This window comes from Pangasianodon hypophthalmus, chromosome 11 (assembly GCF_027358585.1).
Source record: "Pangasianodon hypophthalmus isolate fPanHyp1 chromosome 11, fPanHyp1.pri, whole genome shotgun sequence".
In the NCBI taxonomy this organism is placed as follows: domain Eukaryota; kingdom Metazoa; phylum Chordata; class Actinopteri; order Siluriformes; family Pangasiidae; genus Pangasianodon; species Pangasianodon hypophthalmus.
This window is the reverse complement of record NC_069720.1, coordinates 20667741-20695724: the sequence shown is the minus strand read 5'-3', so window position 1 is coordinate 20695724 and position 27984 is coordinate 20667741. Positions and strand designations below refer to the sequence as shown.

The following is a 27984-nucleotide window of genomic DNA, read 5'->3' as shown; positions in this document are numbered from 1 at the left end:
TGCTTTGTCTCTGTCTGGAATCTGGCAGCATCACTGAGGAGAAAAATAAAGCAAATAAATAGGCTACCTTCCCATTTTCCCTGACCCCTCGCATTCACAGCCGGTGCTTGACCATGTCCCTGCTGGCCCTGCTGGCAAAACACTCTTGCGGTTGAGGTCTAATATCAAGCCAGAGAGCAAGGGCAGTTATGCCTTTAGTGGTCCTCTGCAGGTGTCATTTAAAGCAGGAATAGGTTTTCCTCCTAAACTATCATAAACAAACTATCATTTGTTTAGACACATGTTGATAGTATTTAGTGTGCCATATCTGAGCAGTCATAAAATTAAAAAATTTGCCTGGCAAGGACCATCCTGATACTGTCAACTGAAGCATTTGTAGTGTTTGCATAGGCAGGTACGTTCCTTCCTCAAGTGAGAAAACTGGTACATGCAGCCTAAAGTGCATAACTAATGCACCCTAAGTATGCCAAGCAGCACTGACTCAATTGCAAATTTGTGTTGTGTGCAGGAACCTAGTGACGTGCCTGTCTGTTTCCATGGATGGTACGCTGCTGCTCTCAGGTTCGCATGACGAGACTGTCAGGATGTGGGACGTTCAGAGCAAGCAGTGCATCCGCTGCATCAACCACAAAGGTGAGTTCCACCCACTCTTCCGGAAACATCTCTCGTTTTCTGTCCCACTCTCTTCTCTGCATTTTAAATCACGCCACGCTCTTCACCGATACTCATCAGTGCTTAGTCATGTTTCCAGCACTCACCAGATGACCCTTGAGCCATGCGCTCTTGGAATGATACCATAGATCATTGCTTGCTTTTGAGGTTCTCTGTTTCTCAGATTTGTAGCCATCCTTTCTGTGGAATAGGATTCTGTGGACAGCTTATGTGTGACTTAGCAAAAAATGTAAATCCTTGTGTGTCCATCAACTTTCCATCAATCTTGTGTGTGTCCATCAACACTTTCCAGTCATGAGTTACACCAAAAAAAAAAAAAAAAAAAAAACACCACATGATTACCATGTAAACAACTAGTCCAACCTAGTTATTTGTACAGTATAATATGGTTTTTGAGAAACTGGGACTTTGTAAGTCAGTTTCACTTTTTGTGACCAACTTTCCCAGACCTGGAAAAGTTTCAAAAAATTATAAATTATACATTAGGTTTAGGAAAAGCCTTTTTAATTAGCTACAATATTATCACCAAGTTTTTTAATGAGCTAATTTTGGTTTAACATTATAAAGAGAAGAAGAACTTACAGGATTTGGTTTAAAGGACAGATGTACAGGTAATTAATTCATTAGGTTTTAATTCTCTAAATTAAGGAGCGGTCACATTAGACTTTCAGCATGCGAAGTTTCTTCGGGAGACCACTGCAAATATGGGCGGCAACTGAATATGACACACATCATTTATCCACACATGATGGATTCTGATGTGCTTGCAATAAAATTTATTACAAATATTTGTATATTCTATAAAGCTGTGTTGTATATCACTTGGGCAGTGGTGGCTGAATGGTTAAGGCTCCGGCTTACTGATCGGAAGGTTCAAGCCACAGCACTGTCAAGCTGCTGCTGTTGGGCACTTGAGCAAGGCCCTTAACCACATCTGCTCCAGGGGTGCCGTATCATGGCTGACCCTGCGCTCTGACCTCAGCTTCCTAGCAAGCTGGGATATGCGAAAAACTGCATTTCATTGCCTCTGTACTCATTCTCTGCACAATGACAATAAAGTTGAAGCAAATCTAATCTAATCAGGGCTTCCTCCATCTTGGATTTTCTGAAGCAGTCACACCATGACATGTCAATCTTCTATTGGCTACACGTCTTCACATGATACAAATTTGCAGGTCAGAGTTCAGCAAACCTGAACTTAGGAACACAGCGAAACTTCTTCTCATGAGCTTGCGTTTCCGATCTCCAGCATTTGCATGCGTATGAATGGAAGTCAGTGGAATGAAAAGTGTAGTGTGACCATCCCTTTATGCAGATGATTTCCATTTGCAGTCGCAAAAGGAAGGTTTATTAATACAAAAAAGGAAATTTTGCTTAAAGTTATAGAAAAAGGCATGGTATTTTTCCAAAATCTTGCAGTGGCATACAGTTGCAGTAACTTTTGTGTGTTCTTGCAGTCTGAATAGAGCACCAACAAAGTTCTCTACGTGTTCTGGTGAATATGAAGGCCTTGAAAGTTCTGGCTGCATGGCCAAAATCTCCTCTTTCCCTTCCCTTTTCTGTCAGCTTGTTTGGAGCCCTGATGAGCTGCTTAACATACTGATGACTTGCTGCCAATATGTTGAAAGCTTTTTAACATTTATGTTAATGCTGCCAAGTCCAGTTAAAGGAGTTAAATTGCAGCACCTCACCTAAAGTCCAGTTTAGAATTCCTTCCATTACAGTGGAGGTTTTTTCCACCTGAAATTCTGGCAAATGGAGAAGCAGCAGGTTCGAATTGAAGAGTCAGTTTTTTAAAATAAACTTTGTACATTTTTAAGCAGAGGTTAACACTTCTTTCCTAAACGATCAGTGGCTATGAACTCTCTGGTACATTTCATGACATATACAATGAAGGGAAATAAGTATTCACACACTTTTGTTTTCGTTATTTAATATAGTTCCGCTGCATATATCCACTTCAAATGTACACACTTTCCTTTGACTTTGTACTTATAAATATGAACAAAAAAGTATGTATTCATAAGCATCATAAAGCTATGTTTTAAAAAATTAAAAAAATGAAAGTGATAGTGGAAAAAAATTGATATGGTTGGGGTTGTTGTCTTGTTGAAACGTCTGGGTTCTCCCCATATTCAGGTTCTTGGCCAATGAGATTAAATTCTCCTCTAATATATCCCAATACATCGCTCCTTTCACGTTTCCTTCAGTGATGCGTAATGCCCCAGTATCGTTTGCAGAGAAGCGGCTCATATCATGATGCTTCTGCCTCTGTACTTCACTGTGGTGATGGTGTTCTTGGGATCATACGCACAACCCGTCTTTCATCAAAATGCTCTTAGACATGCATCTCTGTGCTTTTTTTTTAATCATCAGAGTTTTGCCTGAGGTGTAAGAACAAAGATGATTGTGGCGCATTTCTTTGCTTATTGTTTCCTGTATAACTGTTGTTCCTGCTGCTTTCAAAACATGTTGTGAAACCTTGCGTGGTGCGCCTGTCCGGAGACGATTAGCTGTGGTTTAATGAACTTTCCACCTGCATATTATCGAACTAGTTGTACTGACGGGGACGTGCCACAGCTCTATACCTTTTTCCGTTCGATTTAGGAAGCTTCTTAACCATAATTGTTACTTGTTGTGTGAAACTTTGGCAGTGTGTTATAATGACACCTGGTGCAATTTGCACATGAAATTTTTTCAGCATTACTATCTGTGTATAGTCAGGACCATAAATATTTGGACAAAGTTATTGTTTTTTTTTTTCCACTGTCTACCATAGTATATTAAAGTTGAAAACAATGTATATGAGCTCAAAGTGTAGACTTTCCACTTTAATTTGCAACTATTGTAGGAATTACAGCACTTTACACAGCCACCCCCCTCGCCTTAAAGGGACTAAAAGTGATTGGAGAAACTAACATAATAAATTAAATTTTTAATATGAAGTTGTAAATCCTTTGCAGTCAATGACTGCCTGAAATCTGGAACCCGTAGACATCATCAGACGCTGGGATTCTTCCCTGATGATGCTCTGCCAGGCCTCGACTGCAGCTGTCTTCAGCTCCTGCTTGTTCATCGGGTGTTTTGCCTTCAGCACCTGAAAGCAGTCACATCATCAATAAATGTGTCAGCAGTCATATCCTCAGTAAACGCACATCCACACGATAAGATGAGGTGATATGCTTCAGATCACAAGCACTTCCTTCCTTTCTCCAAGCTCTTCTCATTTTGATACAAATTTATCTTTGTCTCATCTGTCCATAGGATGTTGTTGCAGAACTGTATGGACTTTTGTAGATGTTTTTGGCAAACTCTAATCTGGTATTCCTGTTTTTGAGGCTTACCAAAGGTTTACATCTTGTGGTAAAGCCTCTGTATTTACTCTGGTGAAGACTTGTCTTGATTGTTGACTTTGAAGCAGATACGCCTACTTCCTGGAGGGGTTCTTGTTCTGGCCAACTGTTGTAAGGCTGTTTCTGTTTACCAGGGAAAGAATTCTTCTGTCATCCACCACGGTTGTTTCCGTGGTCCTCTGGACGTTTTGGTGTTCCTGAGCTCAGCAGTGTGTTCTTTCTTTTTAAGAATGTACTAAATAGTTGATTTGGCCACAACGAATGTTTTTTGCTATCTCTCGGATATGTTTGTTTTGATTTTTCAGCCTAATGATGGCTTGCTTCACTGGCAGTGGCAGCCATTTGGACTTCATATAGAGCGTTAACAGCAACAGATTCCAAATGCAAACGCCACCCTTGATGTTGACTCTAGACATTGTATCCACTTACTTGTAAGTGTAATAATGAGGGAATAACACAGACCTTGCCATGGAACAGCTGAACAGCCAATAGTCCAATTTCTTCTGGTCCCTTAAAAACGGGTGACCACATATAAAAAATGCTGTAATTCTTACACCATTTACCTGATTTGGAAAAGTCTGCACTATCATTATTTACTTTCAACTCCAATATACTGCTTTTCTGTTCATATTTTTAAATACAAAGTTAAAGGACATTATGTGTGTAAATTTGCTGTATAACACTTTATAATGTTAAAAGTGGATATGTGCATAACAAACAAGAAAATAACAAGTATAACAAAAAAAATAACAAAAACAAGTGTCTGAATACATATACATAATACATGAATACATATTTCCCCTCATTGTACCTTAAAAATTACCTTGATGACTATCATTGGTGTCCTATAGACACGGAGTGACAGCAATGAATTGGACAGAGAAAGAGTATGATAAGGCTTTGCTGTCTCTTTGAATATGTCACTTGACACTGTAATACCTGCTGTAATTAAACAAGCATCAAGAGCTTTACGTGTTTTAGTTAATAGCCCACCATGTGCTTGTCGTTCATCCCCCTAAATCTTCACAATCCCTCTAAATCTCAAACTGCTGTTCAGCCTCGTTGCCTCCGTTCACTGTTGACAATAAGTCGAGACATACAATTTTCTTTCTCTATCCAGTTTTTATGTCCTTTTGCAGTACTCCTTTCTTTAACATGGGAACCTTGAACTGGCTGTGAATTGAGAAATGCTTTCCATTTGGACAAAAAATATCTTTTCAATTTGAGTGTTTATTCAACTCTTTCATCTAAAGCATTTGATCTTGAAGGCAATTAAGCCCACTTTCACGCTTATTCCCCAGATGCTGCTGATCCCTGCCCACACTCCCTTTTATCTATTTTCATTAAGGTCTGCAGCTAGACACGTATGTAGCTGTGCAATGAGCGAGACCCAAACAAATCACACTGTTAAACTGGCAGACATGCGTTTAACAAAAATGGCTCTTAGAGCTCAACATGTAGGCAAGAGTGGTTATGTATCAGCGTGTTGTATCCTCAGGATTATATGACATAAATGGATCCTCCTTCGTAACTGTCAACATAGCTACAAACCCTTTTAATCACCCACTTTTTATGTATTGTCAGTGATAGTGAAGGGTGAATCGTTTTATAATTACCAAAAACAAGCAGGAGTGCAATAGGGTAGCAAGCTTGGTGGTTCAATAAGACGGCACCGTTCATTAAAAATACTGTTCACGCTCAGCACGAGTGAACTCTGTCAGAAGTGGCTGGCTGTGTTGTCGAAACTTGTGTTAATTACACAGCTGATTGCTATCTCGTCTAGGCAACTTCAATCAAATACCTCCTCCTGGAATGACTTAAAGCTGGAAATTTAAAACTATGTTCAAAATGCATCCCTACTTCCTATTCCCTACGAATATTGTATTATGTGCAGCATATTGTATTATGAGTATTCTGTTTGTACAGGGCATTGTGGGATTGCATGAGTACACAGAATACTCTCCACTGTGCCTTCAGACATAACAAAAGGCAAAGAGTTCAAAATAATGGACAATATAGTGAATGTGACATCAGACATGGCGATAGTCAGACACTTAATTAAGAAGTCAGACCAGTTCTTCTCTCATCCTGTCTTGATCTCTGCCTCTCAGATTGGAGTTGCCTTATCTGATACCAAGTGCATTCTTGTAGAAGTCTTTGCTAGGTGTCTAAGAAAGTTTTCAGTCCTGCACGTCATGGAATTTTCTGTTCTGATAAGTCTTAACTTTTTATTTTTTACTTGTCTGATAGGCTTAATCACTTTCCTGGCATCATCTGTGATTCACACCTATACTGCAACAAAACCTAAGGTCATGTTTACAGTCTTTGGACTGATCAGACCTAGTACTTTTCCCAGCAGCAGTGTTTCAGGGTAGCTTCAAGTGTGAGCAAAAATAACAGATAATCATGCACAAAGATACTGTAGCTCTCAGCGCAGATGGCTTCTCCATGCTCCAGTCTAGCAACTGTGTCTTGTTTTCCATTTCCATCAAAACTGAGCATTGTATGTAGCATGAGTTGTCTATGTTAAGAAAATATCAGCAGGTTACTACTGTGTTTAGACACTTTATTCATTTTTATTGTTTTACTTCTTGCTTATTTTTCTTGTTTAAAGTTGTAGGCATTATGTCTTGTTAATTGTTCATTTGGTATCACTTAATTGACACATTAGTTATACTGGACTAAGGTGACGAGCATAACTATGTTTGCTTATAACACCTGTGTTTAATTGGGATGGAGAAATAAATGTAATGTGATGATGGCCAATTGCTGTTGAAAGCTGAAATCATTTCTGAAATGGTCTCATGATCATCTTATGGAATAGATATTTTAACTAGACCTCTGTATAGTGCAGCATCAACAAACTGAACCTCAACATTACTAAAAATGTGGAACTGATAAGAGACATCACAGAGCACAATGAACACTACTGTTTTTGTAGCCTAAATACTTAAAAACTAGCAGTTCTGAAACAATCAACTGGGATAAAAAGACACAACACAACAGAAAACTAAAAGTGCATGTATTCCTGACATAGCTCAAGAAACATAGCATCGCACAACTTATTCTTATGCTGTTCTATTGAACCATCATTACATTTACATTTACATTTACATTTGCAGCATTTAGCAGATACTGTTCACAAATACATTGTATGACCAAAAGTTTGTGGACACTTGACCATCACACCAACATGTGCTTTTCAAACATTTCAGATTTAGTCCCCTTTGCAGTTATAATAACCTCCACTCTTCTGGGAAGGCTTTCCACTAGAGCATTAGTGAGATAAGGCACTGATGTTGGGTGAGAAGACCTGGGTTGCAGTCAGCGTTCCAGTTCATCCCAAAGGTGTTCAGTGGGGTTGGGGTCGGGGCTCTGTCCAGGACACTCGAGTTCTTCCACGGCAACCTGACAAACCATGTCTTCATGGAGCTCGCTTTGCACACAGGGGCATTGTCATACTGGAACAGGTTTGGGCCTCTTATTTCCAGTGAAGGGAAATTGTAATGGTTCCACATGCAAAGACATCCTATACAATAGTTTGCTTCCAACTTTGTGGCAACAGTTTCGGAAGAACCACAATTGGATCTGATGGTAAAGTGTCCACAGACTTTTGGCCATATAGTGTAGGTCAGAGTCTAAGAATACTGACTTAGCTTAAACCATGTTAGGGAGGAGATAGTACAGCAAGAAAAAACATACAAGTCAAGTTTTTTATTTAGTGCTCATTTGCATGCTTGGTAAAGAGATAGATGTTGGTTCTTCATTTGGAGACAGCCAGAGACTCAGCTTTTTGGACAGCCACAGGATGTTCATTTCACCACCAGGGTGCAAGCACTGAGAAGAGTCTTTATGCATGGGATGGTGGGTCAAGTGGAGATGGGATGGCATCATTATCTGGATGGGCTCTGCTGCTGTGCAGTCCAAAATACAACCACCCCTTGCAGAGGGGTAAACTAGGAAAACCCCATCCCCCAAAGACTCTCTAGCTAGTGTCCAGATAAGCTAACAAGCATCCCAACAGTTGTCTGTTTCTTAGTGATTACAATAACTATAGAGATATGTTGAATCACAATTTAAGGCCTTCGTGTATGGTACACACCACCAATCGGTCTAGTTTTTCTTAATTTCACAGGCAAATTCTACCAAATCCAGAAGTCTGCAAAGACTAATTTACCCTTCTCATACATTCCTCTGTACCAGTATATCTTCTACACCTTCCTTCATAAGCCTTGGCATAGTGAATAAATGTGTTCCAGTATATTAGGGCTGTGGTGATGTGTTGTGTAGACTAACGGCACTCTGAAAGCTGTTATGAAAAATACAATGCAAATCAGTTCGGCTTAAGGCTACATCAGAGCAAAGCAGTCTTTGGAAGCCGTGCAATTGTGCGAGTTCTTTTGCATTGTTGCCGCCATTAGCTACATGCGTAGCTTTTATGTTCACTCCCTCCATCCCTGTGGGAGTTTAGTGTGCCAAGAGGCTGTATCTGCAGTGTGTTGGCAGAGCTTGCATCGAGCCCACCTCCCTCCCTCTACGTGCTTCTATAATGCTGTGATTCTGTGACCCTACCTGGCATTGTGCACAATTTATAAATGTGTGTTATGTCTGGAATGGCCCAGGCCATTAGTGTAATTCCAGCAGTAGGAGCCAGCACGCAATGAATCAATAGTTGTAATTGAGTGAGAGATAATTGGCCGGCACTGATAGCGCACAACAAGGAATAAATGCACTCGGCTACTCGCACAACATGCAGTCTGTGATTTAAACAGATGATAGGTTTATTGTTTGTTTAACGCCTTAGTTCACTTCTAATGCTTAAGTCCACTAATAAAGGTAATGTGTCAATTTTGGATTAGAGTAACCAGATTTGCGTTCTATTTTGTTTGATTACTGGGTATGTTTTACAGGCTCCTAAATGAGCAGAAACGTTGGCCCAGTCTTCAGCTCTCAGCACCCACCTTTTATTTCCCTATCTTTATTTATGAGGTTCTCAGCTGTTAAGCTGGAAATTTACATTTACATTACATTTACTCATTTGGCAGATGTGAGGTAGAATGCAGTCCAAGCAAAGACATGAACTGTTGAATGTTAAGGCTTAAAGGTGAAATTTTGGCACAAACTTCTAGTCACTAGTACAGCGTGGTGGTCACAGCTCAGTGACCAGTGTTTGTTCTTTTTTTTAAAAAAAAAATCGATATATAATCCTGTTTTCTTGTTTAAGTTTATCTATATCTATCTTTGCCCTCCCTTTTATTTTTCATTCTCTGTCTCTCTGACGCACATTCTCAAACTCTGTCACTCTTTCACAGCCAAGCTGAACACCACTTGTGCTACTTAAGACTTCCCATGATGCAAATGCATTATTCAATTCCCCTTGTCAACTGGAAGGCAAACAGAAATTGGAGTGCACATCCTAATTCTTTAAATATGGACTCTTTTCCCATTTTCCTTTGGGAAAACACAGCATCTTTGACATATTGATGAGTTTGGTGGGGTTATGAACTGTAAAGTAAACTTTATGAAACATTTTCAGTGCTTTTACATTCATTTATTTTCCTAAAATGCTGAAAATAATGATCCAGCAAATTCTAAACTGCTGAATGTTCAAAAATGCTCTGGCACACAAATGCAGGCCCAGGGTAATTTTTACAGTCCATAGTTACCTCTAGCATGTAGTAGCTGATTTGTTTTTTCATGCCAGTTGCTTTTATTAATCAGCATTATGCACTCTCAGATTGAAAGTACAAAGCCTTTAGCCAAACTAAATTTCAAATATTAATAAGATCACATTATTATTTAACAAGTTGTATTGATGTTAGTTGTTATTTGCCTGTGGGGGATTAAGTAATGTACACGAGCAGTGGGTAATTAATACATTAATCTTCCTTTTTTAAGAAATATGGGACTCAGCATTATATTACAGTCAGTCTTCCTGAAGGGAAAAGTTTGAAATAGAATAATTGAACCACAAAATGTGTGACATTTTCCATCACTCTATTACTGAAAGTCCACTTTTCCCAAACCTCAACTTTTATGTTTATTTCTTGTAAGTACCATATAATTACATCCAGATTTATTGTGACTGCATCTCTACTCTAACTGAACAAGCTCTCGGTGTAGAGTTGAACAATCAAATCAGCCAGTTTGCAGTTCTAAAACTCGCTGATAGTCGAATCAAAAAGACTTCTTAATTTTTCACTTTTTTTTCTTGCACTTTCCAGCTGATATATCAGGTGGCGTCAATGCTGCGTGCTCGCCAAGGAAGGTTCTTTCCCTTTGTGTTGAGGCTTTTTACAATTGGAGGTTATCACCTCCAGGTTCTCTTGCGTTAAATCAACACCCACATGCTCTTATTCTTTCATTTGAACCACCCTTTGGCATGAAGCTTGGTGCACTGATGAGAAATTAGCTCCCCGTCCAACCTACACCCGTGCTGATTGAAAAGTCTGATGATGGAGTATTTGAAGCCTTTGGAGAACTCAGCCACGATTAACATTTAAACGAAATTCATCCGATGCCTGTAAGGTCTTCGATTCCCTTCAAAGGAGCCAGCTGACGAGAAAGCTACGCACTGAAGTACATAAACCTGTTTGAGCTCACCAGTTTCACAGGGTTTCGGCCTGCCAGTGTAACATTCAATTTCCATTTAAAGCTCAATCTGTGCTTAATCTTGACCCAAGACGCTGACATTTAAGTTAATGCTGTTACGTCACTACCTAGGGGGCAAAATCTGAAACATAGTAAATTCTTTTGTTTATCTTGTCCTTCATTTATTTATTTTAGTAGTAATGCAACTCGCCAAGCTTTGTGATCTGTAATGCAGTTTAAGGTAGTATGTATATTGTAAGAGACTACTCATTTTTTATGGTATTTTTTTTAAATACCGCCCTCCTGTTACAGTTTTGTGTTGATTTTGATTCCTCCCTGACTCTACGAGGCACATCCCTTTCACCTCGCTACCATATCCCTCAGCCTGTAAGTGCAGGGCTATAATATAGCAATGATTCGTTTTTATGGCAATGTCAGAGAATCATTTAATAGATTCGCAAAAGTTTGGAGAGGGTATGTGCATGTCTGCACTATTTATCTGCAGTGGAAACTAGACAGAATGCACACAGAGAGGCGGCCCTCCATTAATAAATCATGGCCAGTTCACAGAAAGCCTCGAAAAGAGTTGGTCAACCCTGAAATGTCTGCCACTGAGGAATTTTGCAGATCATTTGTATCATTAACAGTGGAAGATACCCTACAGTGAGACTTTGTTCTCATGCTGAAGTGCTCGAATCATCTTTACTTTCTTTACTTGGTACCTGAATTATTAAACTGTCATGGCATAGTGTTGCAATATGATAATGTCTTGTTAAGTTCCAGATGCCAATAAAAGGTAGAGAGGAGCTATTTTTCATGTGATATGTTTTTATATGCTTAAAAATGTCCCGAAATTCATTAGAATTATACAAACCCTGATGAAATAATTGTAGAATTTGGAGGTACTCTGAAAATCAGAATGCAGAAGGAGGTACAATACTCTTCAAAGCTGATTTAGTGTGGCTCGGCTTTGCACGAATGTAGGAGCTGCTTTCGTACTACTGTTTCGTTCGCTTCAGGCTTTTCAGTTTATGCCTTTTGGAATTGTGAAAAGTAAGAACCATAAGAACAGCCTTAAATCTGGGAAAGAATTACTGTCATTTATTATTCAGAAACCAGATTATTAGGTACAAAATATCCTATACAGGGTTCAAATTACCGAGTCCATTACCAAATGTGTTGTAAACATTACATTTTCTCAAATACGATTACATTATTCTTTGCCAAAGTAGGTCAGTAAAGCTTGTGCTTAAACACAAATATAAAGACTACAATAAACAAATCAGTTTATTAATTAAGGAATAAAACAATCAACGACAGAGAAGTTTTCCAACACTAAAGATTTATTTTTAGAGAAAGACACATTGTACATTTTATCGTTTATAGTTACGTAAACACATCATTTTCACTAGATGGATTTAACGTATTTAATTATTTTTTCCGCATAAACAGTACTATACTGCAATGTTCTGAGCATATAATGTTCTGTAATATTTGTCCTTCCTCACATTTTAGTAGCTGTCAGTGAAATATCTGCTCAGAGGAAAAACCTATGAGGAAAAGTCTATGTTGAGGCCCAACAGGAGGGGGGAAAAAATCAATAACACTAATTAGGACAAGGAAGTGTCTTTACTTTCCTGTCAGTCATGTTGCTCGCCTTTCCTTCTTGGAATAGCATTGGGGAGTTTCGGACCATGGCTTTTGGTGGAACACTGAACGTCTTAGCTGTTTTGATTTTGAGTTTTAAAACAGCTCGCTTCAGTGAAATACTGCCAATATCTTTGATTATCATTAGTGCCTCGAAGCTGCTTAAGATTTCCAAATCAGTTATGTTGAATGAAAAGAGACTTACAAGAAATTTGACTTAGCAGCTGCTGAAATTACACTTTGTTGTCAAATATACATTAAATAAGAATGACAGTATAATATAAGATAGAAGAGATTTAACGTTGATTGCAGGAAGAACTGAGTAAGTGTTCATGTATTTGTTAAGAAACAATAATGAGAATAAGAATAAGAAGTTTTATTTAAATTTCACACCCTTCTCAAACCCATGCTTGCTGCATGATAATATAATATTTCTTATATAATACTGCTTTGTAAAGTGGCTAAGTGTGTGCAGTGTGTAAGCCAGGAGTGATATTGTACTTCTTTGAAAGATTTTACAGACAATTGTCGCTGAAAATGACTGCATCTCAGGGAATGATGTAGGTTTTTTTTGGAACATGTTTGTTGTACTGTTGTTACTGGTGGTATAGAGGGCCATAAGGAAGGGCAGATGACAGCTAATTATCTTTTCTGCAATCTGGATCATGTGCTCCAGTTAAATGCTCTCCTGTAGTCACTGACCCAGAGCCGATATGTATACGGTAATTGGTCCATAAGAAAACACTTGGAGCTTGTGTTTGCACTTGTATTGTTAGTCCTGGTTAGTTGGAACCTGTCAGAGGCTGCACTCATATGCTCAGGCCTGGATCCTGAATAAAATTTAAAAAAAAAAATGAAAAGCTAGAGACAACAAAAACAGAGGCATGTCTGGAGGCTTGTGGCATTGGTTTTTTAATCTGTTTTCAAAAGATTAGCGGCTGCCTGAATTAGATCTCCATGTTGACATGTTTTGCACAGTGCTGTTTGTGCTTTTTTTTTTTTTTTATTCTTTTTTTTCTCTAATTAGACCACATGGGCACTGACATGTGATTCACTGTGATTTGTGGTTTATGTTTAGCATGTTATGCTTTGACTTTTTCAAAACCGTGGATGGTGCAAGAACCGCTGTAGAGGCTTCCCATGTGGTTTGTTTTAGATTTTTGATGTGAGTCTCAAGAACCAGACTTTTCTGCACTCTATTCTCCGGTCTATTCTCCACTCTAACACAGCGCACTGTTTCCAGGGTGAGTCATTTCCCCTTTAACTTTTAAAAATGTCTAGGGGAGACTAGGAGTGGGCAATATGACAAAAATACATCACAATATTTAAAGAAATGTCTACGATACATAATATGCATTGTGATCTATAGGTTTGCTAAGAAACTAGCCGCAAAACTGTCGTTATATTAAAAAAAAAAAAAAAAGAGAAAAAACTTTACGCTTATTTATTGTCTAGAAAAATCGTTTAATATTGAAAAGGAGGGAAAATACATTCAGTAAAATCTAATATATCTAATCAGCAGTTTTCAGAGTTTGTGACTGTCATAAAAAAAACATTAAAATCTTATAAAAAGATTTTGTGATAACTATGATATCTCAGAAAAGTCTTTTGTGATATAATTTAGATAGAAAGAGTTCTTTATTGCTTTATTGATCCCTGAGGGAAATGTGTCACAGTCCAAAATCTAAAATTACAAGGTCACATACAGTCAGACAGTGTGTGTGTGTCTGTGTGTGTGTGTCTGTGTGTGTGTGTCTGTGTGTGTGTCTGTGTGTGTGTCTGTGTGTGTGTCTGTGTGTGTGTCTGTGTGTGTGTCTGTGTGTGGGTATATATGTATATAGTCGTGACACGACAGGTTTTTGGGACATCAGGCAGTTAATTATATGTATGCTGTTTCAAAAATATCATTTATCCCAAAAGTTTTCTGTATTATTTGTCTCAGGTGCTTATTGCTGCAAATTAGTGAGAGACAGTTACCAGTTTCTGACTATGAAGAACTTGCAGTAGATCTTTGGCTTCTTATGGTGCTTTCGGATGTGCAGAAAATCACTCTCAGTGCCTGTTCTGAAGTAGAACGACTAATCCCCAGGATCCTTTAGAGAAACTGTTCCAGAATCTCAGAATTGTATACCTTAATCTTCACCGAACTCTGTCCATGTGATTCTGAGATAACAGGGTACATTGTGCTGTCTGTTTTATGGCTCTTTTTCTAAGAGGCAATAACAGAGAAAGATCCTTTATTTAGTTGGACAGATGGGCAGTTTAGATGATGTGGGACTTATGTGTCTGACTGGAAGTAATAGGGAAATAAAAAAGGAGGGGTTCAGTACTTGAAAAGCACTTGAGCATTTGTTTCAGTCATAAAATTTGAAGGGCATCACATTGAGTTAATGCGGTTTCCTGATTTATCATCCTAAAAGTTGAGCGTAAGGTTTCACACCTGAACAGCTCATCTTATTTTCTGGAACTTTCTCCAAGTCTAGGTTGTTTATTCTCTGCAGCCATACGTTGTCATTTAAACTTCAGTCATTGACAGTGGTTTCTGTCAAATCACAAAGAAGGAAAACCGTTTCTTTGGCACTGCCTTTTGTTTTTTTGGTCTTTAATGCCTGCGTTTTATTTGTTTAATGCTAAGAGCTTCAGCTTTTGTGATTTAAACTGGAAAAATGCGGCTTACTCCAATCAATGTCCCTTGTAAAGCTAGTGTCCTTAACATATCTCTTATCCTGGGCCAATTTATCGAAGTGGAACAGAATGAAATATGAGTTTACAGGATGGCACTTAAATTTATTGAGGCCCCGCAGGAACCTAACATAGAGATGCATCATGTATTTTTGCCAACAGGTCAGGTGACCAATGCTGCTATTATTCCAGCCCCTGGCAACATGTTCCTGCCCGACAGTCGGCCTGGCATCCCGTTACCTCGCTTCAGCCGTCATCTGAACAATTCGGAGCATGCTGAGGGAGCCGGAACGGGAGGAATGTGTCTCAGGCTGGGCACCAACTGCCAGGTATTGTGTATGGTTTGAAAAAATATGTCATTTGGATGGGATTTATCTGAGAAATCCAAATGAACAAACTTATTTTATAAGGTGTTACTGATTTAGTTATTAATGATTTAGAGTTATTAGTGAGGCTATGTGGAAGCTTCCTCACAATTGCCAAGCTGGCAGTATAATTCAAACGGGGAAAAAAAAAAAAGTTTCAATTTGTATGCTGATGTCTATGGAAGTTTCTAAACAGGACTTTTAACCGTTACATTTTTCTTCTGAGACTGAATGGTTTGTCAGTTTCATTTCCAGGTTTGTTGTATTTTTTTCTGTACATTCCTTGCAGTCGTGTATCCCTGAACTTAACAAGCAGCACTGTTAAGAGATAGTCAATGTTATTCGCTACTGTGAGTGGTCATAACATTTTGGCTCATTGGTGCAAAAAAAAGTCTACAACCAAGAATTTTTTTTAAAATTAAAATCGTATTTATTTGCTACATATTATTCAGGTGGAAATTATTTAAATCTGAGACAAATGGTCCCATGTTTGCCATTAAAACAGTGTAATTTGTACAGTAATTATTTTAATCATGCTGTGTTTGGTACACATTTAAAGATTGGGTGTAGGATACGTTGTGATTGCCCAGATAGGCTTTTTCCACTTCTACACTAGAGTATGATAAATGTTACAGTATTGTTAACAAACAGCTGTTTATGGCTCATCGGTAATGCATTCAACGTCAGAATCAGTTATAGGCCCATGAATAATATGTGTTCAAATTGTCTGCCACCTGCTGTGTGTTTACACCCTTCTATTCGCTCTTTAACATTTCCAGCCATTTCACATTCACTGTTCACACTGCTGCCTATCTTCCTCATACTCTCTTATGCTCCATGCCTTCGCCGTTCTCTAGCTTGGTTGTTTGCTCTCCTTGTTTACTTTAAGGCTAATCCCCATAGCCTGTGGGAATATTGTCATCTTTCCAAAATAAGCCTTTTCAATAAAAGGTTTCAAATAAACCTGTTTGGTGTCAGAGAGCCTAAAACAATTGATTGGATAAGTGAATTAATATATAAAAAAAAAAACGACACACACAATATTCCTCCAAATGCAAATGAATTTCTCTTGCAGAACTGTTTCTAAATTTCTGTTATTTGGTTATTTGAAGGAAAGTTAGGATGTATGTCGATAATGCTGCATAAACACAGGAAGGTCCATCACCTTACTAGGAAGTGAAGATCAAAATGATACGTTCAGGACACAAAGGATTTAACCTGGAAGTTCATCTAATTCCAAAAGTGTGTGATGTTACCCCCTTGTTGATTATTTTTTTATTAAAGCATGTCCCACAGTGTTTTATTCCTCTTATACCAGCAGTTTGCCAAAGATTACATTTTTTAAATTTTATTAATGAACAACATGTTATACTTATTAATTCGCTTATAGTTACGTTTAATGATGTGGAACATCCACAAGACAAGTCAGTTCCCTTTCTCAGTTATGTTACAGCAGCTGTAAACAGTCGTTCCCTCGCCAGTCTCTCTCTTCTCTCTAACTTGAAAGAAAAAAAGTGCTTATTACCAAGAAACTGGAAAGCACAGAGTCCTCCATCCTTAGCATCCGTGGCACAAAACATAAAGGAGCTTTATCTTTGACGGGTACAAATTCTTGACACTGGAGACTCCTTCCATAAATGTTAAAAAAAAAATGGCTCCTTACAAAATGTTTTTTAGCAGCACATTTTTAAAAAAAATGAATTTAAACAAAGCTTTGGTGAGCTGCAGTGGATGCTGTGGTGTGCAGTGTGCTCCTGTGTAGGTTTGTATGTAAAACCTTTACTGAATTGAAGAATAAGTGCTTTATCGACCATGTCGTTTAATAAGTGCTAACTCCCACACTGTTAAACTGAGAGGATGAGGCTGTAAATACTGCTGCATGCGAGCTGACACAGAATCAGACTTGATTGATTGTCGGACAGACCTGTTTAAGATAACCTTATTGGCAGTTCAATGGTTGCAGTCACTGTTTACAGCAAATGGAAATTGGACAGTGGGGAGGAAAGGACTAGGCTCAACTTTGTTTTTGATTCACACATGTACAAGCCTTTGCTGTATAGATGTTGTGTGAAATACATATGAGAATATACTAGAGATACACCAAAAATTCAGCCACCAGAATTTTTTTTACAGCCAAAAATTGCCCAAATATGATGATGAAATGCTGAAAATTTTAGCGAGAAGTTCCCGTTTCCTTTTTTTCCATCGTATATTGTGTTTTGAAATAAAAAAATAAAACTCCTGGATCGACAGTATTTGGCAGATGGTCTTATTCAGAACAACTTTCAGAAGTGCTTTGTAGTCTCCACATCAAAAACATATCCTCATGTTAATACAAATAGGTCAGGGCCTAAGAACGCTATTAAGCTAAAACCCTGTTATAAAGGAGTCAGTACATAGAGTTGGTACAGCAACAGAAGCAAGACAAGTTGAGAGTTTTTTAAAATAGGTTTCTAGTGAAGAGGTAGGTCTTCTTTCTTCGTTTGGAGACAGCCAGTGACTCAGCTGTTCAGACAGCCAGGGGAAGTTTATTCTACCACCTGGGTGCCAGTACAGAGATTTATACACACACTGTCTATATTCTGAACCTAACTGCTGGAAACCAACAGCAAACCATTAGGGAGGAGTTGTCGTCTAAAAGAAAAGATGGACAGAAATGATTATAAAGCAAGCTAAGATGTGCTGATATTGTGTCAGTCTTTTACTGCTATTGGCGCATTTAAAATCTACTACAACTTAGCTGTCATAAGCTACATAATGATTTACAGTTGGGGTCATAAGTTTACATACGCCTTGCAGAATCTGCAAAATGTTAATAATTAAAAATAATAATAATAAGAGGATCATAAAAATTGATTTTGTTTTTAGTACTTCCCTGAATAAGCTATTTCACATAGCTTTTGAACAGGATGATTGGTGTAAATGATTGATGTTATTAATTTGTCTTCTGGGAAACATGTAAATATCTTAAATAGGTTCTGAAGGGCAGTACTAAATGAAAAAAGTAAGATCTTTAAACAAAATAATAATTTACACCGATCATCTTGTTCAAATTTTACATCCCCCTGGCTCTTAATGTGTTGCCTTCCTGAGAATCAGTGAATGTTTGCACCGTTTGTAATAGTTGTGTGAAAAGTGTGAAAAGATGGATCTGAACATCATATCGCTTCTGTTGGAAAGGGGTCAAAGGTACAGAAGATAGATATATAGATAGATAGATAGATAGATAGATGGATGGATGGATGGATGGATGGCATTTATTGTCATTGTATTTCTACAACGAGATGAATGGAATGACGGGTCACATCTTCCCCCATAAGGAGAGAAGAGGTCCTTAAAGCAGCTGGAAAAGCAAAGAATGTGAAGGACCTGGAGAATTTTTCTGAAGAACAGTGCGCAGTTTAACTGCTCAGGACAAGCAAGGGACTCATGAACAGCTATCACAAAACATAAACCCAGTCGTAGATCATCCAGGTAGCAACACACAGTATTAAGAATCAAGTGTATGTAAACTTTTAAACTGGTTCATTTGTGTAAATTCGGTTATTATCATGTCTTGTGGACTATATGTAAATCTATTATGTGAAATAATGCTTATTCAGGGCAGTACTAAATAAAAAGGAAAATGCAATTTTTGTGATCCCTCTTAAATTTTTTTTAACAATTTGCAGACTCTACAAGGCGTATGTAAACTTATGACCCGAACTGTAAATACCAAAAAGTTCAAATCTTCGTATGTAACACCTGATATTTATCAAAGAACATAAGAACGACAGTAGTAAGCAATGATTTACCTAAGGAGTAACTAAGTAACTGAACTCACCTCACTAGTAGTTATAGTCGTGCTATAATTCTTGCATAATGTATTCATAAAATGAAAACACACATCACTGTCAGAGCTTTTCATTTGTTTAAAAAAAAAAAAAAAAGTGCACCAATACCTGATGAAATAAACACGATTCATGATAGTGGCGAAGAGACTGGTGATTAGCATCTCTTAATAACCCAAACCTGATGTTGACTCATTTTCCTCTGTATTACTTATTGTCAGTAAATAATAGCACACATGTTATCTTGGTCATGGCTTCATATTTTTGGATGTTACTGTATAGGACTGATGTATTTTAATATTTATTTTAATAAGAGTTGAATCATTTTTCAGGAGCCAGAGGAGACGTATCTGGAGAAGGCAGACCGCCTTCATTCTCTTATGTGTGCTGTTACAGACAAGGTGGGTGAGAGAGTCAAGAGCAGTTCTGATCCTGTTATTCGCCCCCTCTTTTACTGCTCTTCTGAGTGAGCTAAAATTGTGACTGATGCTGCAGCTACAGTATTCAAATGCTTTAAATTCTTATACAAATTCTCGAGTGCACTTGTGACAAACAAGCACTGATTTATATTTTTATATTTTCAATCCTGCCGCTAACTAGCTGAAGTTACAATAGTTTCACAAGGTGTTTTTTTTTTTGTTTTGTTTTTTTAATCTCTCATGCAACCTGTCTCCAGATGTCAGTATGGAAACAGCACTGGCCTGATAATGTGGTGGTCCAGTCAGCAGTGAATATTGGTTCTCAACTGGTTCTCTTAAGATTGCTAGCCAAATCAGTGCTAGTTGCTAGTTGCAGCAGCGATAATTGATCGGGTTTGCGCCTTAGTTGGCTACAAATAAACACTTGGTATTAGTTCAGTTTTTCTAACTAACTTGAATGTTAGTTCAAGTTGCTATTTTTTTTTTTATCATTACTCATTAATAACATAATACAAGCATGTTAAAGCTCATTGGGCTTCATTTATCAAGCTGGATACGAACAGATTTATTCGTAAATCATTCGTAGGTGCGTTTATGCAAGAAATGTGGTCTTCGTGAAAATCGCGTAAATTCAGAAACGTGTTTGTATCCTATTCGTGCTCCTGAGTGTGTGTAAATTTATGCATAAGAAGACTAAATAGTGTAAACCTTAATTGATAGACTTCAAATCATATAATTTGCATGACTTACTGCACTTTTATATCTGGATTTATACTGGATTAAAATAGCTTATTTTATAATGTTTTCAGCATTTTGCAGACACTCAAAAAAGTCTCAAAAACACATCCTCATGCTAGTTCACTAGGTCAGGGACTAAGAGAACCGTCGACAACATTTTGTGAAAACCAGTTGTTTTGTATTATTAGCATCAATTAAAGAATATGAAAAGTAAAGAAAGCGAGCCAACACAAACCGATAAATTAAGACAAATAAAACTAATTCAGGTACAACAATAACAAAAGAAATGGTGCCGTATGAACGGAGAAAGGGCTGGTTTGTCTGCACATAGGCATAAACTGTCAACAAATTCCTCAAGGTCACACTTATGAAGAAAACAATGTTAAAAGATCGGTATGATTTTTTTCAGAGCATGAGAGCTGGCTTATGAATCAGTTCCATTTTACAGTGTGGATCTTTTTTCTCTTCATTTTCATGTCAAACCATTTTTATTTTCACCTCATTTAATTCGCACCTAATTCAAATTTTCCGTAATTTGTCTCTAGACAAATTTGACCTTTTCAGGGGCTATTACACTGCTAAATATATTTATTGGAATAGAAGTCAAAATAACTTCCACCTCTGCCTTTCTGTCTTTTTTTTCACCATTTAGTAGTCATTTCTTGTTTCCAGCACGAACGCGTAAACTTTTATGGAGATTGTTACCGTCAGTAAATGCAAATGAACTGTATTGGGAACACGCTTCGCATGTAACAGGTGATCAACATACGCACATGAGTACAAAGAAATCCAGTGTTTCTGAAACTTTTTGTAAAGTGAAAAACTTTTGTTCGGTTTGTCTTACACAAACATTTACGCATAACTTTACTAAAAGATTGATAAATGAGGCCCATTGTTAGCCATTGTATTGATCACATAGTATCATGGAACGTAATTCAGAAATCAAAATGTAACTTCAGCTGTCCTGTAAACCAAAATGTTTATCTAAATAAAATCAAGTAGTTTATGGAAGAATGGAAGGATCGCATAATGGAGGTTAAAAATCAGACGTTGGAGTACACATTCGGCATTGTGATATTTTAATTATGACCCTTATGGACCACAAATTAAAATTTTGATCCTGGTTACAGCAGCCCTGTTTTCAATAGAGAGCTTTAACCAAACATAGATATTCCTTGGGAGAAAATGTGCAACGACAACCAAAAAAAAAAAAAAACAACAACCTAGTGACTTCTCCAACTTCAGACAGGTCACAATATATCCCGAACTATTTGCTTAATTAATAGCTTGGTTAATTACATTCTTAATTACTTGCTTGTGCTATTCCATCAAAGTGCATTTTAAAAAAAGACATTAAACAGAAATGACTTGGACATTAATGCCCTGAGAACTTATTATTCCAAATCCAACCTGCTGACTACAGGAAGGATTATAGCGTGATTATAATGGAGCCTCCAAGCTTGAAAATCTAACCGTGTTAAACACTGGTATTCTTATAACCTTCACATGCAGTTATTTTATTCAAGCTCTTTACCCAAGAGACCTGTTCACAGAAGTTGAAGTGGATCCTTACCCTGTTGACCTTTAGGAGTGCAAGGCAATTTTTTGTTGTTGTTGTTGTTGTTGGGGGTTGAAGCATTTTGTCACTATGGGATCTTCTCCGCTGTGCTCAGCTCTGAAGAACTCGGCGTGCTGTTAAGTGGATTAGTCGCGCTCAATCAAAACAGAAGCGGAATCCTGCGGGTGAGCCGAAAGCCCACAGTGTTTATTTGAAGGAAATGCTGAAATAAATAAATTAATGGAGAGCATGAGAGGTTTCTAACCCACCCCCTGCTTCTTAATCTGTGGGAAAATTGCGTTGCTGTCCTCCACCATTTGCCTGCGCTGCGGAATTCTCCACAATAGGAATGTCGATATCTGCTCTGCTAGATTAGGGATTTTTTTTTTTAAATGGGATTTGATGAACTCATCAGGAAGCCAAGACGTTCTTCAAACCCGACGAGAAAGTTAAGTCGTCCTTTTTTTTGCGCAGAATTGGTCTTTAGTTCTCTTAAAACCTATCCGTGTTTGAGATTTCCTCCTCGGCAGAGTTAATGCTCAGCGTTAGGTCACCCAATTTTCCTTTGAACCACAAATGACCTTTTTAAAATGTACTAAGCGTGATTGCAGGCTGAAGGAAAATGAACTCACTTCCCTGCACCCTTACGCTTGGCAGAGTCGTGATGCAGGATCCAATGAACTGCTTTAATACAGTGACAGTGCTTGTTTGTTTCAAAGGTTGCTGCAGAAAGAACACTGACTTAACAACAGACCTAATGAGGAAATGATTAAGAGCTGTAGCTGTGCATTATCTGGCGTAATGGCCTTTTTAAAATGAACTCCTGTTCCGTTTTGTTTTTCACATTCAGAGCGTATTCGGTGATGGAGAGAACACAAAGGTACGCGTGTCGGAGTTGGAAGAAGAGGTGAGGACCCTGAAGAAAATCAACAAAGATTTGTATGAGTTTTCCACACAGCTCCTTACAAAGCCTAATTAAAAAGACCTTCTTGAAGTGACCTCATTTTAACCAGAGAGGAGCTTGTTTAAATCGTGGCTGTTCATGAATAAAACGTCAGTCAAATGTATGTATGAATTTGGTCACACACGGTGATTTGGTCTCTTTTTTTTTTCCTATGAGGTATTAGAAATTCTCAGAACATGTGAGATGGGTCTGACTTTGTATGATAAACATCTTTTTAAATATTCATCCTGTCCACATTTTTGTATACTGTTTCTACATTGAGATGCAGAACTGACCGTCATGTACTCAATAAAACATGGAATAGAATCCATTAATAATGCAAAGCAATAATTTGGGATGAGCTCGGTTTTAATTTATGAATTCTGCATTTGGCAAAAATGAATTTCCTCATATTGCTTTATAATCTGTAGTGTTTTCTCACGGACCGGTTTGTTCTTATTGTTTCCTCATTTTTTGGGGAAAAAAATACAATTCTTATCAAATTACAGGAAGAAAACAGAACCAAACAACTTTTCACATCTAATTTTAGGAAGAAAAAACATACCCTTCCACCAGTGCAAATGGGTTTCCACTGTTTGATAGCCATCTTAAAGTTTACTGCACTGGGCTTAATGTTCTATAAACACCTTTCTGTCCATTGCAGCTTATTTGCGGGGGGGGGGGGGGAGATTTTCCCTGGCAAGAGATGTCAACTCATCTTTCCTCTTACACTCGTTGTTGCACTTTCTGTGACCCGCACAAGCATATTTCTACCATTTTCTAGTTTCTCCTGAATCAATAAAAAGACCTCAAAGTCAATCTCAACCAACTTATATTTTTAAAAAAGAAAACTTTCTTATTCAGCTAAAGAACATGCCGCTGTTCCAAACATATGAAGCACTGGATTTTTATCTAGTTAACTCATTTAGCCTTTGTGATGTAGATCTGAAACTTCAGATCTCATCGACTTAAGCAGGATGTGAAGATGGCAGATAACCAGTGCCTGCTGCACTCATCACTTTCCTTTTGAATTACACTTTTTCACCTGTTCCTGTTCACAGTGCGGGGAATTGCTTTTGTGTGCTCACACAGCACCTTCATCCTATGCATTTAGGCAGCAGAAGTTTATTGAGAATTGACATTGTGTGAAAATGGGAAATTCAGGGAAAGAAAAAAAAAACTCAAGAAACACCTCAACTAAAACCTTTCTCAGGCTATACAGTTTGTCTTACTTTTTTTTTTTTTTTTAAATTGATAGCTCTTCTGTCTGGATATTCTAATAATAGTTGTAATGCTCTAAGCAGAACGTGTGATGGTATTTGTGATGATGTGCAGAAATTAAAAGAACAGAATGCAAAATGGGAAATCTTGATTACAAATGAACACGACGGCTCGCATGCTGCTGATTCGTGAAGCCTGACCAGCTGCGATGCAGCTTAAAAACCAATGCTGTTTTTGTCTTTCGTCACTAAATTATGAGAAATAAATGCTTTATGAGAATATAGCAGGAAATCATTTTGTAAAAACTGCATAACTATTATTATCTTACGTATTAAGAGAGCAGAAATGCAAAACACAGGAAACAAACACTTCATATTACACTCATAATTCAATGCTTTTTTTTTAAGCAATTCTGCTATTTGTTGTCGGTCTCATTATGTAAAAACACACATCTTTAATGACCTGCTGTGAGAAATAGGGTGTAAACAACTCAGTTCCAGCATGACTTCCCCTCACAGCTCCGACATCACAAGTGGCCACTTGAAAAACGGATGAGGGTCTAATCCAGAGCGCATTCTTCATATCGACACACTTGCGCTTGTTAGTAAGCACAGTGAGGATGAAGCAGTTTCCTGGACGATTAGAGCAATTTATTTCTTTTAAAGTATGTGTACAGCAGTATTGACTGGCTCACTACCTAACTTGTTACTTACCTAGCAGAGTAAAGGATTTATCTTTCATATTCAGTAGAAATCAGTTTTGTTTTTGAAATATGAAGGATTTTATTGCTTCGATTTAAACAGAAGCAAGTTCTTCTCCTGAATTCATCTTGACTCTGTTCCTCAAGCATGTAAGGTGTCAACTGACCAAGCTTCACTTCAGGCAAATATTGGAACGGCCCTTGCTCTAGCCATTTGACCTTAGGAAGGTGATCAGAGTGGGTTAAAATCAATACTAGAAGGCAGGGAAGGAAAAAGCATTCCCTGTAATCTCCCCTTTATTTGTTGTCTGGTTTCATCCACATTACACACCACATGTACAGTGCCATCTGATTCACAGGCAGTGATATGACCAATCGAATCCAGCTGCTGAAATATAAAATCGCGAAATTTACTTTAGCATCATGCGACACGTTGTTAATGAAGCAGTATTAAAAGTAGACCATTTCTCTAAATAGGCATAAAAGTGTGTCATATTATTACATATTTTGTCATAAATAAATTGCTATGGCAATGAGTAGACCAATTCTCTGAAGCACAGCCTTCATACACTAAAACTAAAAACCTCTTGCTTTCAACAGGGGCTTGTATTTTAGCTACAGTGAGTCGGTGAGCTCTCACTGTCATTACCCATCAGCGCAAAATCTACAGAATGAACTAGTCACCTAACGCTAGCTAGTTAGCTAAAATAGACGTTCTGGTTGAAGGGGAAAGCTTTATCCCCACCCCACCCCACCCAAGAGGGCCGGGTGTTTTCAGTGGTTTAGCACGGCTAAGCTACCACCTCTCTTTCAATTATTAAAAAAAATCTATTGAAACTTTCATTTTTGGCATCATGGTCTTATTTGCAGTTAACAAATTTTTGGGAATGGATTTTTGGGAAATCAGGTGCAACAGTACCACCGGCCAAAATGATTTTTTTTATGAAGTACTTAAATGTCTTGTGTATTTTTCATACTACACTTCCCTCTTCAGCAGTGTTTAGACTGATAGTACTCTTAGTCACCAGTATAAGGATGTATTTATTGATAGAGACTTCAAAGCAGGTCTGTTAGTCACTCTGGGTAAGGGCGCCTGCCAAATGCCGTAAATGTAAAAACACACAGAATGGTATGAAGCGAAACTGTGGACTAACTGTAACAAGCCCAGCGCTGCTCATGCAGCCTATCAGTGAGAGTTGTGTCATGTGATTACACGTCCATTGCTTTGATATCTATTTGAGCTAATAAACATGTGGCCAAAATTATGTGGACACCTGACCATCACACCCAGATGTGCACCTTCCCCAAACTGTTGCCACGTAGTAGGAAACACACAGTTTTCTAGAATGTCTTTGTATGCTGTAGAATTAAGATTTCCCTTCATTGGAATATGACAATGCCCTTGTGCACAAAGTGAGCTCCATGAAGACATGGTTTGTCAAGGTTGTCATGGAAGAACTCGAGTGTCCTGCACAGAGCCCTGACCTCAAACCCACTGAACACCTTTGGGATGAACTGGAATGTGAACTGTGCACCAGGCATCCTGGCTCAACATCAGTGCCTGACCTCTCTACTGCTCTAGTGGCTGAATGAGCAAATCCCCACAGCCACGCTCAAAAATCTAGTGGAAAGCCTTCCCAGAATAGCGGACGTTGTTATAACAGCGAAGAGGAGACCAATTCCGTGTTAATGCCCATGGTTTTGGAATGGGTGTGATGGTCAGATGTTCACATATAGTGCTATATACATATATATTTGGCCATATAGTGTATCTTTCAGCCTGGTTAAATGACGTGTCCTTTTTACGTCATCACCAGTTGTGTTACAGACTCAGTCATGGTGTAATGAATGTGAAGTGGGTTATTGACTCTATCATTGTTTTTCCCTAAAAATGCATTTAGAGGAGAAACTAAAAGTTGAGCACACATTATCAAATTAAAGTACAAATTGCCCAAAAATTGTTTTTTGGTTTGAATGAGATGATTACAACTTATCAGTTTACTATATTTGTTATTCGGAGGAAATACAACATGAAGTCAGTTGAGCATTTTAAAAAAATAATAATAAATCACTAATGCAAATGACTCCTTTATCCTAAATAGACACAGTTCTGATTTTTATGTCCTCATTTCATCCTGTCCTTTCTATTTTTTCATTCCTAATGCCTTTCTGTAGATAATCGTGTTTGTGTTGCAACTAATAGTAATAATGATGTTCAATTGATTGCTGCATTTTTTCAAAAATGTGAGTTTGGAATATGAAAATGTGGTCTTGGTAGCCTCTGATCATGTTTATGAGATTTGTGTAACCAAACATTTCGAAATTGTCCCATTGGCTTCAAATAATGTAAAAATCTCCCTTAAAAAGTAATGGGGAGGAAAAGTTCAGTTGCTGTTTAACTGCTTAATTAAGCAGAAATTGGCTTTGTATTTGTTTTTACAAAAGGGATCTGCCCCTTTTATGTAACCTCATTTAATCCCCAAATTCTTTTCCACTTGCGGCGATGATGGTGGGAACTCATTAGCTTTTATCAGCCGATGGAGGCGTGTCCCAGAGAGATCAAATTGAAAGGGAGTGAAAAAAATGAGGGCAGTAAAGCAAGGTCTCATCCAGACACCCTTCACTGGAATGGCTGTGCTCAAGGGCTCTTCTGACTGCCAGCCAAATTTAAAACGAGGAAGGCATTTTAACACACGTAAAGATGAATTAAGGAGCTCATTCTGCATCAGGATTAGAATCACCATTTATCTGCATTCTTAAAGGTTTTATTTGGAAATGTCCATAAAACCATAAAACCATCTTGTCTATAGGTGCAGGTGGGCCAGAGCCCCACCATTTACATCAGCTGTTCATATCGTGTTAATATACATAAAGTCCTCATTTACAACTCCACAGATAATGCGGTGGAATATTAATCACCTCTTTCGGGTGACCAAAGATTTTTTTAAAAAATGGTGCTATTTGACATAAGCTGATGTTTTATTAATTTGTTCACCTTTCTAGATGTTGCGCAATCGTGTGCTCGCTGCATCATTCAGCTCCAAAGGTTTATTATTGCACCTAGTGGTCAAAAATTGCTACAACAACTGCAACAGAGGCCATTTTGGGCAGGAATCACCCTGCCCCATGATCACTCTATGAGCATTTTCAGTACCAGGGGAGCAGTGGACAAGACAGTTAATGACAGAGTTCCCATGGTTGCTCTTTTAATGCCAAATTGTGCTAGTTTAAAAATACTCTGCAGCCAACAGATCTTGTTTTTTTT

The 27984-nt window shown here is 38.0% G+C and overlaps 1 protein-coding gene across 1 annotated transcript in view; it reads left to right on the top strand.

Annotated features, from left to right (window-relative positions):
- The window catches only part of wdr18 (WD repeat domain 18), a 69521-nt gene extending 45482 nt beyond the window's left edge, over positions 1-24039 (top strand). Inside the window, exons 7-10 of the mRNA XM_026922371.3 lie at positions 509-633; positions 15108-15274; positions 19473-19541; positions 22706-24039. Of these exons, the coding sequence (XP_026778172.1) occupies positions 509-633; positions 15108-15274; positions 19473-19541; positions 22706-22834 (490 nt within the window). The 3' untranslated portion in view covers positions 22835-24039. The remainder of the gene's footprint in view (positions 1-508; positions 634-15107; positions 15275-19472; positions 19542-22705) is intronic.
- Positions 24040-27984: the final 3945 nt, after the last annotated feature.